This window comes from Archocentrus centrarchus, chromosome 5, assembly GCF_007364275.1.
Source record: "Archocentrus centrarchus isolate MPI-CPG fArcCen1 chromosome 5, fArcCen1, whole genome shotgun sequence".
Classification (NCBI taxonomy): domain Eukaryota; kingdom Metazoa; phylum Chordata; class Actinopteri; order Cichliformes; family Cichlidae; genus Archocentrus; species Archocentrus centrarchus.
The window spans coordinates 30,894,444-30,913,086 of NC_044350.1; the positions used below are offsets into that span (position 1 = coordinate 30,894,444).

Below are 18,643 nucleotides of genomic sequence, written 5' to 3' on the forward strand. Positions count from 1 at the left end.
ATGGAAAGCACACTTGCTGTTGCTGAGAAGCCACAAGAAGCCTCTATATGAAGAGAGCATACATGTAGGGATTCATAGGATGTGGATATAAAGTGGCAGGTGATGTCATATCATACACGCCATCATAGTGGGTGTTATAAGGGCACCATTTAATGAATTAAAATTAATTTTTCTTACTACATCCATGGTAATTTCCACCGGGGTGTAGAATAATCATTTAATATTCCACAGAGGATGCCGAATGCGTGAACAAGGGAGTGATACTGGACACGGGATAAAGGATTGTTGTAATCACTGTGTGGTTGCCATGCAACCAGCAGACACCTCAAGAAGGTGCTACACTTAATAAAGAAATAGCCCAAATAGTCCCTGCCCCCACCCTAACACACACACACACACACACACACACACACACACACACACACACACACACACACACACACACACACACACACACACACAAAGAAAAAAAAACTCATGTTAAATTTGAAGAAACTTAACAGGTTTTGTTAGCTCACCCTGTTGTTTGTAAAGGCGGTTCCCGTATTTGCAATGTGCTTAAGGAACGCTTTAGCCAGGAGTTCACTCTTAACAACAACACAACTCAATATGCGGAACTGCTCCTTTAAGGAGACCTATTTGCGCATTTAGTACAGTTTGTCTTGAACGGGTACCTGTAAAAGACCCAGTTAGGGATTCGGCGCTTATGATTGGTCGAACAGCGAAGGCAGTGTTCTGATTGGTCAGGTTATCAGCGGTACCAGAGCGGGTTGAAGATACACTTATGTCTTGTCAACTTTAATTTCGTGTTGTTTATCTGCTGTTTAACTATTTAATAGCGCATTTAACAGTTTAATTAAGTACCAAGGCGCCGCTAGAAGGTGTCCTCTTTGACACGCTTCCAATGTATTTTTAATTAATACATTTAAATACTGTTGTGTTTGAGTGAGTTTTGTAGCCTAGCAGGCTAACTTCCCATTGGAATCACAGCTAGTTTGCGCTAGCTTAGCAGACAGGAGCGACAGCAGCAGCATCAAGACAAGGTAACACAAAACCCAGAAAAAACTGAATTGCCTGTTGACTCGCACAGCTAGCTTTGTTAATATGACAGGCCTGCGTTGTTTCCTTTAATGACATTGGCCTGAACTGAGTTAGACCATGCCGCTGTTTACGGTGTTTTTTAATTCCTGAAATACGACCTTGTAGCTTAATATTTTGTAATCTGGTGTGTAGTGTAAATTATTTCAGGGGCAACCTTGAGGGGCTTAAGTCAGTCAGTTTTTATCGTAAAATACGGCTAAACGCGCTTTGATTAAAAGTGTCCTGAGTAAATTACAGAGGAACAAATGGATCATATGAAGCGGTAACTGTCTGTTGAGAAGCTCTGAAATGTTTTTATGCACATCAAAATGAGGGAACCCCCCCCCCAAAAAAAAGATCTATTGAAAATAGTCTTTTCTGTATTTCACTGTCTTTCATCTGTTAGTACTATATATTTGTGCCTAATGCCTCATGTTATTACCGGTATTGAATCTCTGCAATGTTGAAACTGTCATGTTATTATCTTGTAAAACATTTGCCAAAAATAAAGAAGTCTGTACTCTCGCCTCTGTGTCGTAATACAGCTGCTAGTTATTCCTAAAAGGCCCACCTAGGTGGGTGGTTGAGTCTTGGTGTTTCTGAACATCCATGCATTGCAAAATGCGAACAATATTTTTCCCACCACACAGCATTAATTTACAGAAGTACCACTTAAGAGGTTTTGTTAGCTCACCTTGTTATTTGTAAAGGTGTTTCCCTTATTTCCAACCAATGTGCTAAGGAAAGATTCAGCTGTGATTTCACCCTTTTCGCCTTTGTGTTATAAGACAGCTGCCAGTTATTCCTAAAAGGCCCACACAGGTGGGTGGCCTAGTCTTAGTGTTTCTGCATGGCACCTATTCATAATGGTAATGATAATTTTCCCCCACACAGCATGAACTGTCCCCCAACAAAGCGCCTCCGGGGCCTGAACCAGGATGTAGTAACAGCAGTGGCCTTTGATGATCCTTTTGGAGATGATGAAGAATTCACCCAAGATGTGTTAGATGAAATCGACATCATTGCCTCGCAGGCCGTCACCTCGGGTTCGGCAGGAGCAAGGACAGGGACAGAGATAGGATCCAAATCAAATGAGTCAGCCCGCGGGTCATCTTGGCCATCCTCCACTGGGCAGAGCAAACCTGTGAGCAAAACCATAACCAATCACAGCAGAGAAAATGCATTTTCCTTCAACAGTAGCAACAGAGAGAATGCTGCGATACCAAGTAGGGAACCTCTGGGTGAGTTCAGCCTATTTATTTTGGGTTTTTTTTTAAATGTGTGTTATTATTATACAACTGAATAAATAATTATTTTAAAAAAATATGCTCATAATTAAACATCAAAACTCGCTGTGTTGGAATGTTAATCCCAATGGCAACTGCATTCTAATATGCTTAATTCCTTCTCGTAATGTTCATTAAGTTTATAGTTTGATTCTCATCTTTCCAGTTTGCTACTGATTTGAATTGATTTCAATGAAATTTGCAAGCAAGAATAACTGTATTTATCTAGCACTTTCACTGAAGGTGGAAGAATGAGCTCCCACAGAGAGTCTATTTTCCAGTTTTGCAGCCACAAACTGTATGGATACTGTAATTCAATAGATTGGTTCATAGACCGGCATGAGTAAGTGAATGAATAATTTAGGAAATGCAGTAAACAACAAGAGCAAAAACAAATGAAAAATGGAATAGGGGAAAAAATGATAAGTTAAATTCTCAAAACAACTAGGAAAAATAAATAAGAAGCATAGTAGATTAGTACAACTGATAAAACCCACAAAATAAAAGCAATGCAAGAAGCAAAAACAAATTAAATGGTAAGTAACTGGATTTCTGACAATGGTGGGACAGACCTAATAGGGTTTTGTAAGTTGTTCCAGCAGCATAAAAGCTATAACATCTTCAGCAGTAGTAGCTGAGACCTGGAGAATAACCTAAGGGGTAGAACTGGTTCATACACTATAATACCAGAAGTGTCCACTCATCTGCCTTCACATGCATATGAACTTGAGTGACATGTTTATGGGAATTTTTGACCATTTGAGGTCAGACACTGATGTTGGGGAGAAGGCCTGGCTCACAGTCTCCGCTCTAATTCATCCCAAAGGTGTTCTATCAGGCTGAGGTCAGGACTCTGTGCGGGCCAGTCGAGTTCTTCCACACCAAACTGGCTCATCCATGTCTTTATGGAGCTGCTTTGTGCACTGGTGTGCAGTCATGTTGGAACAGGAAGGGGCCATCCCCAAACTGTTCCCACAAAGTATGAAATTGTCCAAAATGTCTGGGTGTGCTGAACCATTAAGTGTTCCATTCACTGGAACTAAGGGGCTGAGCCCAACTCCTGTAAGACATCCCCACACCATAATCCCCCGTCCACCAAACTTTACACTTGGCTCAGACAAGTACCATTCTCCTGGCAACCACCAAACCCAGTCTCATCCATCAGATTTCCAGATAGAGAAGTGTGATTCATCCCTCCAGAGAACATGTCTCCACTGCTCTGGAGTCCAGGGTTGGCGTGCTTTACACCACTGCAGCCTTCATTTTGCATTGCGCTTGGTGATGCAAGGCTTGGATGCAGCTGCTCAGCCATGGAAACCATTCCATGAAGCTCTCTCTGCACTGTTCTTGAGCTAATCTGAAGGCCACATGAAGTTTGGAGGTCTGTAGTGAATGACTGCAGAAAGTTGGTGACCTCTGCGCACTCTGCACCAAACTTCATGGCTGAGTTGCTGTCATTCCCAATCACTTCCACTTTGTCATAATCCCACTAACAGTTGACTGTGGAATATTTAGTAGTGGGGAAATTTCACAGCTGGACTTGTTGCACAGGTGGCATCCTGTCACGGTAGTACGCTGGAATTCACTGAGCTCCTGAGAGCAACCCATTCTTTCACAAATGTTTGTGGAAGCAGTCTGCATGCCTAGGTGCTTGGTTTTATACACCTGTGGCTGTGGAAATTATTAGAACATCTGACTTCAGTGATATGAATGGGTGAGTGAATACTTTTGGCAGTATAGTGCAGTTATTAGCATTTCAATGAGATATTGAGGTCTCAGATTGTTCAGGGAGGTTAAAAGGAAGCATTTAAATTTTAAAATCAATTCTATAATTAATTGGAAACCAGTGTAATATATATATATATAGTGCTTATGTATATGTGTATAGTTTTTTCTATTTTATTTTATTCTATTCTATTTTAGTTCATTTGTTTTTACTCATCCTTTTCATTTTTCTCTGTACTGAGCTGCTGTAATGCGCAAATTTCCCCATCGTGGGATCATTAAAGTTTATCTTATCTTATCTTATCTTAATAACCTCCATAGATATGTTACATGGTCATATTTCATGAAATATGATAAATTTAAAAAAAAACTAGTTTTATAAACAGGATATATCACTGACAGTGTTCAGTAAACATATTTTTGTCTACACAGTTACTGTGAGGGTTGTATACTTTTTCAAGGCAGTGATATAACAAGATAAACTACATGTAATTTTATCTACCCAGCCCAAAATTGCAAAAAAAAAAAAGAAGTGTGAATTCCATCTCATCTGTTCCTGTTATTTTTTTCTTTATCACATTAAGAAAAGTAAAGTGTTTTGGACCTTCGTCTTGGACATAATCTGCTCCTCTGCGTGTGACCACGAGCCAGTCTGCATTTGAAACGTGTAAAATTTTGTAGGCACAGTTTATGGTGTTTTGTCCGTGCAGGCAGGATTCACAAGTACAGTCGTGTGAATAGATAGACAAGATGACATAACAATAGATGACAAAATGTGAAAGTAATGTTTGAAAAAGGAGTTTGGAGAAACCTCAAAAACGATGAATGGCTGAAAGTTGTAAATAAAACATTTGATACGGCGCTGATAACTCATCTGATCAGTGAAATGGATGATCTTTGCATGCAAGCAGGAAGGTAAGAAAACAAAATACTGTCAGTAAATGTACATACTGTATTAAAATTAGCTTTGTGTAGTCTTTTAACACCCACATGCAAAAGTCGGTGTCAAAGCATTAATACAGTCGGTGATGGTTTTGTGCTGAACACATTGTTAAAGCTCCGTTGTTGTTCAGGTAACAGGCAGCAGCAGTTCAGGTCAGACAGAGAGGACTCCTACAGTCTCCTGGAGGCTCAGCATGCAGAGCTGAAGAGGAAGGTGAGCCGCTTTTAAACTGCAAACTGTCCCAAAGTACAACTGATAGCTCCAGGTTTTTTAGAAAGCTGTGGCTGCAGATTTTCATTTTTGTTTGCTCTTAATATCATTGTCTGCACTGTCATATTCTATTGTATAGAGTGTAATGTGTAATAGTTCCAGCTCTGAATTTTACCTTTATAATGTCCACACTCCATAAAAAACCCAAGACTCAATGCTTTTTGTAGTTTCATCTTTGCATCACATAGAAATATTCTACATGACGTGTTTTGTTTGTACATATCTCCAAAATACAGAATGATTTAGTTCAAATTTTGGTATCTATGCGAATGTTAGATACATATTTTTATTAGGAGCTGAGCAAAGGAATATTTAAGATTTAAGATCTCTGAGGCTAATTTTCTTACAAAGCTGAGCAGGTTTTCTGTGTTTCTGGTTTATTTAAATGAGTGTGTGTGTATGTGTGTGTGTTATTAGCTGAAAGAGGTGGAAGAGGAAATTGTCTTGAAGAGTGGGGAGATCCGGGTACTGAGGGACTCTCTGAAAGCAGCTCAGCAGGAGAAGGAGGCTCAGAGACAGAATCAGAGCCTCCTGGACACTCAGAGACAGAAAGAGTTTAGTGACAGGGAGAAGGAGCTTAACAGAAAGGTGAGACACTAAAAAAAAATCCCCACAAGCATAAATAATATGATGCTTTTAATCCGTTGGAATGACAAGAAGCCGGCGTGTTTTCTGTGCACAGGTTCAGTCCTTGCAGTCTGAACTACAGTTTAAAGAAGCAGAGATCAATGAGATGAAGACCAAACTCCACAATACAGACAGAAACAAAATGGCCTCTCCACTGCCTAGAAACAGGTCAGCCATCCTCAACATTATTGGCAGGTTTGATGATCAAATACTTGATGTTACTTAGGTTTATATTTGCTAAATATTTTTAATAGTTTACTGTTTTTGTTAACATTCTTGCAAAATTCAGATAAGCAGAGTTGAGGTTCTTTATAAGCTCAAACTCCATCCATTCTGTGGTTGATGTATCTCATAGGAAATACAGTATCTTTTGGATTTCTTTTGTATTGTATTATTGCTTATTATTTGCTCATCTGTAATCAGATTAGTTCTTCTCATGTTTTCTTTCTTCCCACAGTCCTAAAGTCCTAAATCATGGAAGCAGCAGCAGCTCATCCTCTCCAATAGGAAATGGTTTCATCACCAAGGAGATGTTTGGAGCCCCGTTATCATCCAGAACGACACCGGTGAAGACACGGAGAGATGGTGGGTTACATGATAATGGTGATGTCGTGAGAAAGACAGGAGCAGTAGTAGGAGTGAAACATGTTTTTGTGTGTGTGTGTGTGTGTGTGTGTGTGTGTGTGTGTGTGTGTGTGTGTGTGTGTGTGTGTGTGTGTGTGTGTGTGTGTGTGTGCGCTCGTCTTTGAAGTTCACTAATACTCTGCCTGTATCTGTCTGCACGTTGCAGAGAGAGGGGCGTCCAGCAGCAGATCTGCTGATGTGTCTCGTCCAGATCCCTTCGTGTCCGTCAGACCTGCTCATCTGCAGCACAGAGGTCAGTCCTCCTGAAGTATGGCTTCAAAGGGTTAATGACAGACTTTAAAGCTGCCAAAAAACCTGACCTTACACACAGTTGTTTGTAGTTCTGTTTTCCACACACAGCCTACCCGTGTACCCTTACGCTGCATCCACATATCAGCCTAATTATAGTCCAACCCAAATAATGTGCAGCATCACCCTGGGTCAGAAGTGGAAAAAGCCCCCACGTTAGAAAGTTGATTGTTTTATTTTGAAGAGTATGTCACAAAAACCCTGCAAAGACCCTGCATCTGGGACATCTCACGACCTTGTGATTTTCCTTGTACCGTGGCGGTTATATTATCTGTACCTTCCACAGCGGTTCCATCACTTCGGTGAGGTTAAAAACAGGCACACAGCGTTCTGCCAGCTGCTTTTGTTTTTCTGATCCTCATCTGTGTGTAACTGTAAACAAGACAAAGTAAAAATGTTTCCGATATCATTCAGTAGAGTAAAGTAGACCGCATCGCGCACAGCACTTTATTTGTTTACGTTCTTTTGTGGAACGAGTTAGCGAGCGCCTTCTTCCTGGTGACATCGCGCACATAGTCGTCATGAAAAGGCAAAATCTTCTGACTGTAGTGTTAGGAAATATTGTGGTTTCTTAGCCCAGCATTTCACTAGTGTCACTGTTATGAGTCTTTTCTTGGTTATATTGATATAAGTGGACGATGAACAACATATAAAACCTTTCACATGAATTTTTGGGTGCATATTTTATCTATACCTCCTAAGAACCTGTATATTAATTATCACATTCAGGATAGGACATTCTTATGCAGCATACAGTGAGTAGCAGAGTCTGCTTTGTACAGGTCAGCTTCTGATGTAGTGGCATCAGAATATACACACAGTGGGTCACAGTATGAGCCAACAGCTTCAGTTAATGGTACACCATATATAAAGTTTATTATCAGCTATCATCAACTATTGGAATCTGGTCTATATTGCAACTTAGAGTTTAAAGGAACTAATGTAAACATTTAGGGGTAGAGGTGTGTATGTGTGTTTATTACTCTGTCATCCTCCAACCAGGTGGCGTCCTGCTGGGGTTATTGCTACAGCAGCCCCTTTCTCCCAGCAGCCTCGGCCTCTCTCATTTGCTGTCTATAAGTCTGACTGACATTCACCTGACATCCAGGTAAACACTTTGCACTTCAATCTTGACAGCCTGAGCAGTAACATGTAGTGTAATGTGTGTAAAGTGGGAAGGAAACAGATGTTAGTTAAACATTTGTGGTGCCAGGATAAATCCTGAGTAATAAGGGAGATCACTTTACTTTAATAGTGTTTCAAAAATAGTGGTTGTATCACTAGTTATGCTTCCCAAAGCTACATTGAACTTATAAGACTGATGTGTTGATGTTTTTTGTTGTGTGTTCAGTCGGCTGTCAGCAGGTTTTCTGCTCAACTCTGAAGCTGCAGCCGGTGTCAGTGGAGGTCCCAGAGCTGCTCTTAATCCTGTCCAGAGTCTGGCAGTAACCGGACTCAACATGCTGAGTCAGAGCCAGCCGGCATCTGCAGCCAGCAGCAAAAACAGGTAGGCTGACTGACCCTGAGGCAGGTACAGTACAAACTCTCCCTTTGCAAAGTGCACCAGAGCAGCAAACCCCTTCATATCTGTAGACAACAGAGTCCTCTTGTGGATGAACAGTGTAAAAGCAGATTACATGGTCTAATGTAGACGGCAACAGCAGTCTAACACTGATTACCTCTGCCAAGGATGGAAATGCTCACCATACCATACATAAATTCTGATCAGTGAAATCTGAAGGATACAGTTTGTGATATTTGAGCACATCAAGACAATGTCTGATGTGAAATGCCCAACACCCTTGAGTGTTATTGCTTTGTCATTTTATGGAATTGTCTTCCTATAAAATGCAAAAGTAACACTTTAAATACAAAAAGAGGAAACAGCAACTTTTCTGAAGTTGGTGCCTTAAGGGCAGGTCATTTGTGCCAGTCTAATTCTCCATTTGTATTGCTACAGTTAACATTTTTAACTTCTCAATGTAAAAATAATAACAAGGTTACATTTCTGTTAACTGCTAACAATTAAAAAAAGCACATTCCCTTAGGTTAGGCCGACTAACTATATGATATTTCAGTCTTCAGTCATGTTAACATTTGTTCTCACTGGTGAGACATTTTGTGGGAGTTGGCCTTGGGGTTACCACACATTTATATGGAGTGTTGTATTGTGTCTATAATTGGTTTAAAAGCCCCAGTATAATAAAAACGATACATACAAACACTCTAGGCAGAATAAATGGGTTTGATCCAGTTAAAGTGTAATTTCAGAGAAGTGGAATAAACTAAGTCATAAACAGATAAAAAACTGAACACTTAAACTGATTAATTTCTGTCTGCATTCTTCCTGCACACGCCTTCCTTCTTTACATAGAATTGTAGAGATAAACTCTTATGACCTTTCAGAAAATGGCATCTTTCTTAAAGAAGTGATAGCAATGTGGCAACTTCTGCATTGATGATACACATACCACAGACATTAGATGGCTGCAGAGGAAGGCTAATGCAGGGCAGATTCATCATTTTTGAGTCAAAAATGTGTCACAGTGTATTAAATCACATTCCAGTCAAACAGTCGAGCCAAAGTCTTCAATGGTTTCAGTTGGAATGAGAAAAACGTCTTCATGTAAAGTAAGCCATTGTTTATAAGTTATAAGCTTTAGATACAATATTTGAAAACATTTCTGTGTGTGTAAACAGATCGTGTCCTGGAGCCGTCCTCCTCCTCCCTCTGCTGGACCTTCACCTGTCTCAGCTGTGCCAGTCTTTGGACTCGCTCTGCTCCTCTGCTGGCAGCAGTGGGTCAGACTCTCCAGCTGCCAGCTCACTTCCAGCAGGCCGAACTGCTGCAGCTTCTGCTGGGCTGGGGAGACTGGAGGAGACTGGTTTATGTGGTTTTAGCGTGGAGGACAATGGCTTAGCTGCTCTGAGGCTCCTCTGTCTAATGCTGGTCCACAGTGATGAGGTGATGACACAACAGTGACAAACATCTCTAATGGCCTCTCAAACATACAAACTGCAGACCACCTGGTGCAGCTCAGGATGTTTGTCCTGATAGTCTTCATTCAAGTGGAGCTATTGTGCTCATTTACAGCTCTGTATTGTATTCTACTCACTAGAGACGCTTTGCATTATTCAGATGTCTAAATACTCCTTATCAGTCTAAAACATCATTACAAAGGTAAAATGCCTTCATTGGATATGCCAAACTTATTGTTTGAAAAATTCATCTTGTTTTAAGAGGGTCACTGATTAATGATCCATCTGTTCTTATTGACATCATACAAAGCATGGAGTAGAAAAAACTTTCAGTATATGAATGACAGAAAAACATCAAGAATAATAATTACATTTAAGATGATTTTTGCATTGTTTTCAGCCTGAAATAAACAAGAGACACCATTATCAATAAAGTTTTATCCAAATGAATTGTAGTACTGTTCAGTTGTGCAGTGGTGACCTTTTACGTGGTCCTCAGGTGGTGGAGGCTGTGTTGTCAAAGGAGAGTCAGAGCAGAGTCACAGACCATAAGGTACTGAGAGAATTACTCTTCAGTTTATTGTGCTATATTAAACAATGGTAACTTTCCCTCCTTTAGCACAACAGAGATTAATATAATGTAATTCCGTCCTCCCTCCGGTTTTAGGCTGACTGCTCCGCTGCCGGAGTGGACCTCTGCTCTCAGAATGCTTTGCTGCAGTCGCTGCTGCGTCTGTGTGATGACGGGCTCAGTGGAGGCAGCCCACAGAGGGAGGAGCTTGCCCTCAGTGCCATGAAGACACTGCGTGTCTTAATTGAGAGAACACCAGACACACATACTGACAGGTACACACACAATTTTAATGGAAATCTTCTGATTAAGAGATCTGATGATTTTTTTTTTTTTGTGGCAGCACATTTATTCAGTACAATAAACATGACTTTAGCTTTTGTTTGAATACTTTATTGGGACTTGTAAGACATGAATATTTTGCCCCGCTTTAAAATTCTGCATAATTTGCAATGTTTTAATTTATTTTTGCTCTGTTGTATAATGTCCATGTTCAAACATTAAAATTAATATTTACTTTTTGTTTCATACATGCATAAATACCATTATAGTTTTTAATCTTAAGGCCTCCTGATGAGTTAAAGGGAAAGAAAAACAAAGGCAAAAATAATCTTGGCCTTTAATTCTCAAATTTATGAGAACTGCAGAAAACAGTGAAGGTGAATTGAAGCTCTTCTGATGCTTTATTTTAATTGAACCCTCTAATTATAGTGCAAACAGTGTTGCATTATACAAACACATGAATATGACACAGCTGTCAGTTGTGTGAAATACTGCTGTGAGCAGAGGGGTGTGTGGGTGTGTGTTTGACTTTCCACTGACTCTCAGTACTTGCATAACATCTCGGTGTACTAACTGCAGTGATTCATAGGCATTGTGGTAATCTTACAGAAAGTAGAAATAGATGATAAAATATAAACTTCATTGTCATCAGTTGTAGAAGTTGCTGTAAAATAGTGACAAATCATACAATGTGTCAAGAATTTCACCACTTCTCCTAATCACCTTTATTTCTTAAAAAGTCATAATTTTTAGAAAGCATGACTTCTATAAAGCAGATTCAGAAACGTGAATTTTAGCTGCTAATATCAATTTTTTACTGTGATATTCCTCAGACGTCCTGCCTGTGAATCATCCAAACTAATGACGGGAGTCCAAGAGTCCAAAATTGTTGTTTAAACAAAAATAGATTCACATCTGAATCTGGATAATGTTTGTTTTCTACAGTTTGTTCATTTTCCGTGAAAAGATGCTCGATGCAGCTTAATTATGTTTTTATATGCAGTACTCTGCATGCATATTTGTGTAAAATTACAAATTTATGAATCTCCGGCAGTCACTTGTGAATCATTCCTTCCTCTTTGCTCCTCTCACAGGCTGGAGTGTGTGCTTCCGGTGGTGTGTACGTGTGTGTCAGCGAACAGCAGGTTCCAGACTGTTTCGGAGTGTGTGTCCATCCTCACATCAATATCCGACCACCAGACGCTGGCGAAGCAGCTCTGCTCTCAGCATGGTGAGACTTTAATTTACCTGAAAGACCAAAGTCCTCCTGGAAGCACGTCTCACAGCCTGGCAGTAATCAAATAACCTTATTTAAAGCATCTATCTAAATGAATCCTCTCATAGATCTCAGTGCCATGTTTCCTGCTTTCATAATGTTTCTGGTAGCGACACTTTAATGTTTGTTGTTAGGTGTTTTTTTTGTGTGTGTGTGCCTTTATTTCAGCTCAGATAATCACTGCATTGTTAAAGTTTCTCTGTGAAACAATAAATCAATTAAAGACTTTTTTTTTTTGGTTTACTTTAGATCCCTGTGTTTTCCTGAAGTTGTTTCAATTCATCAGGACCAGATCAGACAAACACACAGCGCACACAAACTGGATTCAGTTGGACCTTCAGGTAGTGCACACATACACATACACACACACTGTGCAGTGCAGTATTCTGTTTGGTGTGGGTGAGCTAGATCTAAAGCTAGCATTTCTGTTTTCTGAGTATCCAAACTGGGAAGATCCTGCCTTCTTGGCCTAATCCGGGATCCTCGGTATCGCTCTCCAACAACTCTCTCTTTGCTGAACTCTCTGAATCATATATATAAACCGTGACTGGGAACCACCCTTTGATGCACATGTTCAGACAGTATCTCCTCAAAGAATGATGAAAATTGACAGAACCAGTTGTGTAAGGGATCTTAACCTATTACAGCCCTGGGAAATGAAAGAAGTATGAACCTGCTGTCCAAAGAAACGTGAAAAATATTTGAGATATTCAGCTGCTTCCTTCCTTGTGACAAGCACACTGAGGCTCCCACACTTGTAACCAACACGTTCAATACATTGTTTAATCGCTGATTTTGTGACCTGGAGGACTGCTTTTATTTGAGAATTTTAAATATGCGTTAATAATCAATAGAGTTTTATTTGTTTGTGTTTGTGTCAGGTGGTTCGTTTGTTGAACAGACTAATGACTCAGAGATCAGAGAGTTGGGCTACCAGCCTGCAGAGCACCTGCCAGTGTTATACTGAGGTAACAGTGCCTGGAACCGTGTTCTGTCTATGTGCAGTGTGATGAGTGTTGCATTATTATACATTTGTGTTTGATTCTTTCACAGCTTGTTCAGACAATAGTGATTGTTTTCCATCGTCAGTGGCTGGATCTCCGTGGTTCTCAGGAGCTAACAGCCTCAACAGGTGTGTCATATTTCTGAAAACATGAAATGTCAGCAACACAACAGTCCGTCTCTAAAAGCCCACTTTCTTTGTTGTTTTTTTCATCCAGACGTGGCCTCACCTCTGCAGCAATGCTGTGCCTCCTCTTTGCCGTGGTGGTGCAGCACAGCAGCGTCTCTGCTCAGAGAGTGTCTGTTGCTGTTGCACTGGCTGCTACTGCATCATGGCAGCTTCTCAGAGAGCTGCAGGCCGCTGCTGCACATGTATGACCAGGTGATCCCTGCTGTACGAGACACGCTGAGGAAGATCCCCGAGCTGAGCGAGAGCGAGGGTACAGACGCACACAAACGGAGTCTGAATCGCTAAAGGAACACTTTGTCTCATTGTTAATTAAATTAACCTGCTGTTAATTTCATTAACACCAAAGCAGCTGAAACTGATTACCAGCCCCCTCTGCTACTCAGCTGACTAGACCAATATCCCAGACGTTTAATTGACTTGATGTTATACTCCTGATACCTTTAATTTTTTTGAGCGGTGTACATCGCAAGCCGTAATGTGGTGTTGAAATTGCACCATAACCGTTAACGCTTGAGTACACCAGCTCAAACATAGCTGAACTTTTTAATACAGTGCTTTGGCTCTCCTTTCTCTTAACCTCTAAGAGCATGATGAGGTTTTTTGTTCTCACACACCCCCTCCTGGATATGACTAATTGCCACCTCGGCTGAATCTTACATGTATCACCCAGTGATAATTTTAGCTGTTAAATAACAGCACATCTGTCTTCAGTTGAGCGATGAAACATCTCTGGAAGTTCATGTTTACCTGTTGGACTGTGATATATTCTGGTATTAAAGTTGATGTTTGGGGTGCTTCTATATTTCACCTGGTAGAGCATGCGCTCCATAAATGTAATGCTGAAATCCTTACTGGAGCGGCCCTATAATTTGACTGCCTCCAGGCCAGATGCTGCATGTTATTTCCCCTCTTTCTCCCCACCTTCCATCATTTCTATACTGTATCAAAAAAGCTCAAAAAAAAATCTTAATGAAAGAAACAAAACTCAAGGTTTTTCCCAATACTGATCTGATACCAACATCAGCCAGCTGTTTTTTTTTTTTTTTTTTTTTTCCTCCTCTGGAGTGAAGTCAGGTCACAGTGGAAGCAGATTCAGCAGGTATTTGAGACATCCTTCTCTCGAGCAACATTTTCACCTCCTGCTGCTGCACCTGCTGGGGTATCCCAAGGTGTTCACAGGCCAGATGAAATGTATAATCACTCCTGCAAGTTCTGGGTCTTCCCCGGGGTCTCCTCAAAGCTTAGCGTGCCCAGATAACCTCCAAAGGAAGGTGCCCCGGAGGCAGATGTCCGAACCCGTCCTGCTTTTTTTTTCCCCCCACATTTAAAGTCTTTATACCCAACTGTGTGGAGGTCGACCAATGGATATTTAAATTAGCATTAGGAGATTTGTAGTGCAAAAAAAAAAAAAAATGAAAGAAACAAGTCATCTGCCCAAATTTACAGGATGACTAAATGATTTTTAATAAATATTTAATGTGTTATACCAGCTTTATGGGTTCTAAAAAAAAAATTCAGTTTATAGAAAAACTTCCACATCAGAGAAGCCATGTGCACTGCTCATAAAAAGTATATTATCATGTCATTAATATTAGCATTTTGACATTTTTGTGTTGTATGCATTGAGTATCACTGCTAGCTACATCATCCACTATTAGCGCCTTGCTGGGATTGTTCTTGAGCCCACATACTTAAAAACCTTCACCTTTTTCTTCTGTTTTTAACCTCTTTCAGAGTTGGCATTGGAAGATATCTGCCGCTCGGAGGGCGATGAAGCTGATGACATGGACACTGACACTGGCTCCTAATTGGCTGCTGCCACTGACCTGTGGATTTGGTGGCACATGTCAACATAAGGGACAGTTTACCGACTGCTGATGTATTATGTTTTAGACTGGAACAAGAACAGAGCAGACTTTTGTGGAGGTTTCAGAGAAATTAGGTGAGTCAGAGGTCTGACTGAAATAATGAACACAGAGTATTTACTCTGCTTTCAGATAGGATTTCACAATAAAACATGAAGGTGAGAAAAAAATTTCCTGACAGTGTTTGTTTACTTGTAATTTTTATTTTCAAATGTGGGGGCTGCTCTTTGATTTCTCTGCGGTTTGTACCAGTGTTAATTTCATATTTTCGTCATGGTTTTCGTCAACGACGAAAATGAGACGATAACTAAATAAAAACTACCTAAAACAGGGGTCTCAAACTCGCGGGCCTCTAACTCCTGTTAATTGGAGGGAAAAGCGAAATGTCAAAAAAGTAAATCAAAGAGTCAAATTATCATATTTTTGACATCAAATCGCGGACCGGAAGTAGGGGGCGTGGCCGGATGCGGCCCGTGGACCGCCTGATGAAATTAACTGACACTTTCGTCAACGAATGAAAACTACGAAAATGCTTGGCGGGGACGACATCGGATCAGAACTGATTTAATTTTGTGACAGGGCGGGACAAGTTAGAAAAACATCCAATCAAACGCACAGTTGCACAAATTTGCTCTAAACCCGGGAAGACCAAACTAGCCTGTGATTGGTCGTTACTTCCGATAGAACTAAGTTATGTAAACAATGTCAGCAGGGAGAAAGAGAAGAGCCGATGTATGGACACATTTGTCCTTTGACGTCGTGCCAAACAAAACGATGTGTAAACCATGTGGAGCGACTATCTCGGGTAAAAACACGACAAATATTAAACGACATCTGCAAACCAGTCACCCAGATCTCCATGCAAAGGTCAGCATTTTAATGTCATGCAGGGTAAAGTGTTTTTCCCAGTTTAGCGTTTGTGTTTAGAGCAAATCTCCACACCGCGGTGGATTAGCCTTTATAATCTTAGTCCTGAACACTGCCCTGTACCTTTCAGAGCGTCCTGCTGTAAAACGCTCGGATTATCTCAGTAAGGTGGTGTTAATGATCAGGTGTGTGGGAAGCAGGTGAAACGCTAATGTTAATATTATTAATAATATTCCGTAACTTTTAATAAATTTTTAATTTTGTGTAAGTGTGTATAATGACTAATTCACTGAAGAAAAAGTGTTTACATTTTACACCCTTTATATTTTAGTCACTAAATCCACTGTAGATTTAGTCGACTGTATTCTTAGGATAATTTCGTCGACTAAATCTAGACTAAAACTATTCAGATGACTAAATTATGACTAAAACTAAATTGCATTTTCATCAAAAGACTATGACTAAAACTAAATCAAAATTTGCTGTCAAAATTAACACTGGTTCGTACTTTTAATTTTTCATTTTTTGTGAGGTACACTAGCTTATATGTGGCTGCCCCACCATTGTCAATTATTTGCACCACTACAGGTACTTTAAAGGAAGAGAGATTATGTTTTTTAACTACTTTATTACCTTCACCAAGGAGATTATGTTTTTAGTAGCTTTTGCACATTATTTCTGTTTGTAAACAGTATAGCTCTGATAAAAATTTGTAGGGGTGCAGAGTGGGGTCACGTTAAAAATCCGTTAAAATCTGGCTGACATCCACAGAGGTCTGCAAGGTCATCTTAATGATTTATTGCTCCAGAACTGACAAAATGCCCTATAACTTAGAATTTATAAGTGTGTATTGTCAACATATGGAAAGTAATACATGAAGATTAAAAATATCATGTTACATTTCACCTCTGACCTCTCCTTTAAGATCAATAGATTGGTCTGAAGGTCAAAGTGATAATAAAACTATATAGAGCCATTTAAAACTTTATTTCCATTGTTTATATTGAAAACATGTAGGGAATGATGTCTGGGCATTCTAAATATCACATTACTTAAACCTCTGACCTCTTCATCAAGGTCAAATAAGGTCAAACTTTCATAAAATGTCTTATTTTTTACAATTCTCCTGCCTTTGTTTGTTTTGGCAACAGTTAGGAAGTGATGCTGGTATATGGAGATTCTAAATATCACATTATAGTTTACATCCAAATATCATGTCACATTTGACCTCTGACCTCACTTTAGCATTTGTGTTTTATCTTTAAAGAAAATATTGTCAAGAGAAAGTGTTACCTAGAAATACACTGTAGTGTAATATAATAATAAGCTCAAGTTATTCATGTCCAGTTATTTACAAATCAGTACCTGTTATCCATCACCGACTCCTACATAATGTTTGTGTAGTCAAAGTGAACATCTGTCATGCTGCCCTTAAATTTTTTTTTTTTTTTTGCTGCAGTACAAACTTCTTAAAGTACATTTAAAAAGAAAAAAGAAAACAAAATGTATACAAAGTACACTGCTCAAAAAAACGGGGGCAACAATGAGACAACCCCCAAAACAGGAATGGTTTTATAGGTGGAGGACACTGACGTTTTCTGGCTGTTTCTTTTTTCTTTTTTTTTTCCCTCTTCCCACTAGTTTTGCATTTGGCTAGGGTAAGTGTCACTACTGGTAACATGAAGCAATACCTGGACTCTACAGAGGTGTTACACAGGTAGTCCAACTCCTCCAGGATGCCACATCAGTAGAAGAAGGTTTGCTGTGTCTCCCAGCACAGTCTCCAGAACATGGAGGAGATTCCAGGAGATAGGCAGTTACTCTAGAAGAGCTGGACAGGGCCGTAGAAGGTTCTCCACCCATCAGCAGATCTGGAGAAGCTGTGGAGAATGTTATGCTGCCTGTAACCTCATTAAGCATGACTGGTTTGGTGGTGGGTCAGTGATGGTTCTTCTGTAGTGCTTTTCTACTCCACATAAACGTTCAAAACACTTTATACAGCACGTCTCATCCATCCATTCACACATTCATGCGAGCACTTTCTACATCTGAGTGCTTTTTATCTAACATTCACACACAATCACATTCTGATGAATGCATCCGGAGCAACTTGGAGTTCAGTGTCCAGGAATACTTTGCCATACAGGCTGGAACACCCTGGGATCAAACCACCAACATTCTGATTAGTAGATGACCTGCTGTACCTGAGCCACAGCCACCCTGTGGCCTGGGGAGACCCCTACAGGCTAGGCAACAATACCCTGACTGTCATTTGGTATCAAGATGAAATCCTTGAACCCATTATCAGACCCCACGCTGGTGCAGTGGGCCCTGGGTTCCTCTTGGTGCAGTTCCTGGAGGATGAAGGAATTGACACCGTTGACTGACCCCCACGCTCGCCTGATCTGGGCAGAGATCCCCACCCCCGGACACCATCTGTCGTCTCATTAGGAGCTTGCCCCGACGTTGTCAGGCATACATACAAGCACACGGGGGGCCATACAAAGTACTGAGTACCATTTTGAGTTGGCGCAATGAAATTTTGGAAAAATGGACCAACCTGTTGCATCATGTTTTTCACTTTGACTTTCTGGGCTTCTTTGAGTTCAGCCCTCTGTAGGTTGATGATTTTCATTTCCATCAAATGATGTGGCATCCTTTCATTCCTAACACATTACCCAGTCAATATCAGTATAGATATCAAGCATGATCCCCCCCCCCCCCCCCCCCCCCCCCCCATTGAGTGC

General features: G+C 40.4%; 1 protein-coding gene across 2 annotated transcripts; it reads left to right on the plus strand.

Annotated features, from left to right (window-relative positions):
* The first annotated feature begins 752 nt into the window (after nucleotides 1–752).
* On the plus strand, nucleotides 753–15,176 carry atrip (ATR interacting protein). 2 transcript variants are annotated; one of them, XM_030729657.1, is made up of 18 exons: nucleotides 753–1,043; nucleotides 1,975–2,321; nucleotides 5,165–5,247; nucleotides 5,722–5,892; nucleotides 5,987–6,126; nucleotides 6,389–6,516; nucleotides 6,722–6,808; nucleotides 7,867–7,972; nucleotides 8,216–8,371; nucleotides 9,565–9,829; nucleotides 10,343–10,396; nucleotides 10,511–10,689; nucleotides 11,791–11,927; nucleotides 12,222–12,313; nucleotides 12,854–12,940; nucleotides 13,026–13,104; nucleotides 13,193–13,414; nucleotides 14,899–15,176. In XM_030729657.1, the coding sequence occupies exons 2-18, from the start codon at nucleotides 1,976–1,978 to the stop codon at nucleotides 14,970–14,972; spliced, it is 2,406 nt and encodes an 801-aa protein (XP_030585517.1). In that variant the 5' UTR covers nucleotides 753–1,043; nucleotide 1,975; the 3' UTR covers nucleotides 14,973–15,176. The 2 variants fall into 2 exon arrangements, with proteins under 2 accessions (XP_030585517.1, XP_030585518.1); XM_030729658.1 differs by having other exon boundaries at nucleotides 5,987–6,099.
* The last annotated feature ends 3,467 nt before the right edge of the window (nucleotides 15,177–18,643 follow it).

Excerpts from the sequence above, each read along its gene's own strand:
- atrip (XM_030729657.1), top strand. The coding sequence starts at position 1,976 with ATGAACTGTCCCCCAACAAAGCGCCTCCGGGGCCTGAACCAGGATGTA. Across the intron at positions 8,372-9,564 it reads GCAGCCAGCAGCAAAAACAG|ATCGTGTCCTGGAGCCGTCC; the intron begins GTAGGCTGACTG and ends GTGTGTAAACAG. Across the intron at positions 9,830-10,342 it reads TGCTGGTCCACAGTGATGAG|GTGGTGGAGGCTGTGTTGTC; the intron begins GTGATGACACAA and ends CGTGGTCCTCAG.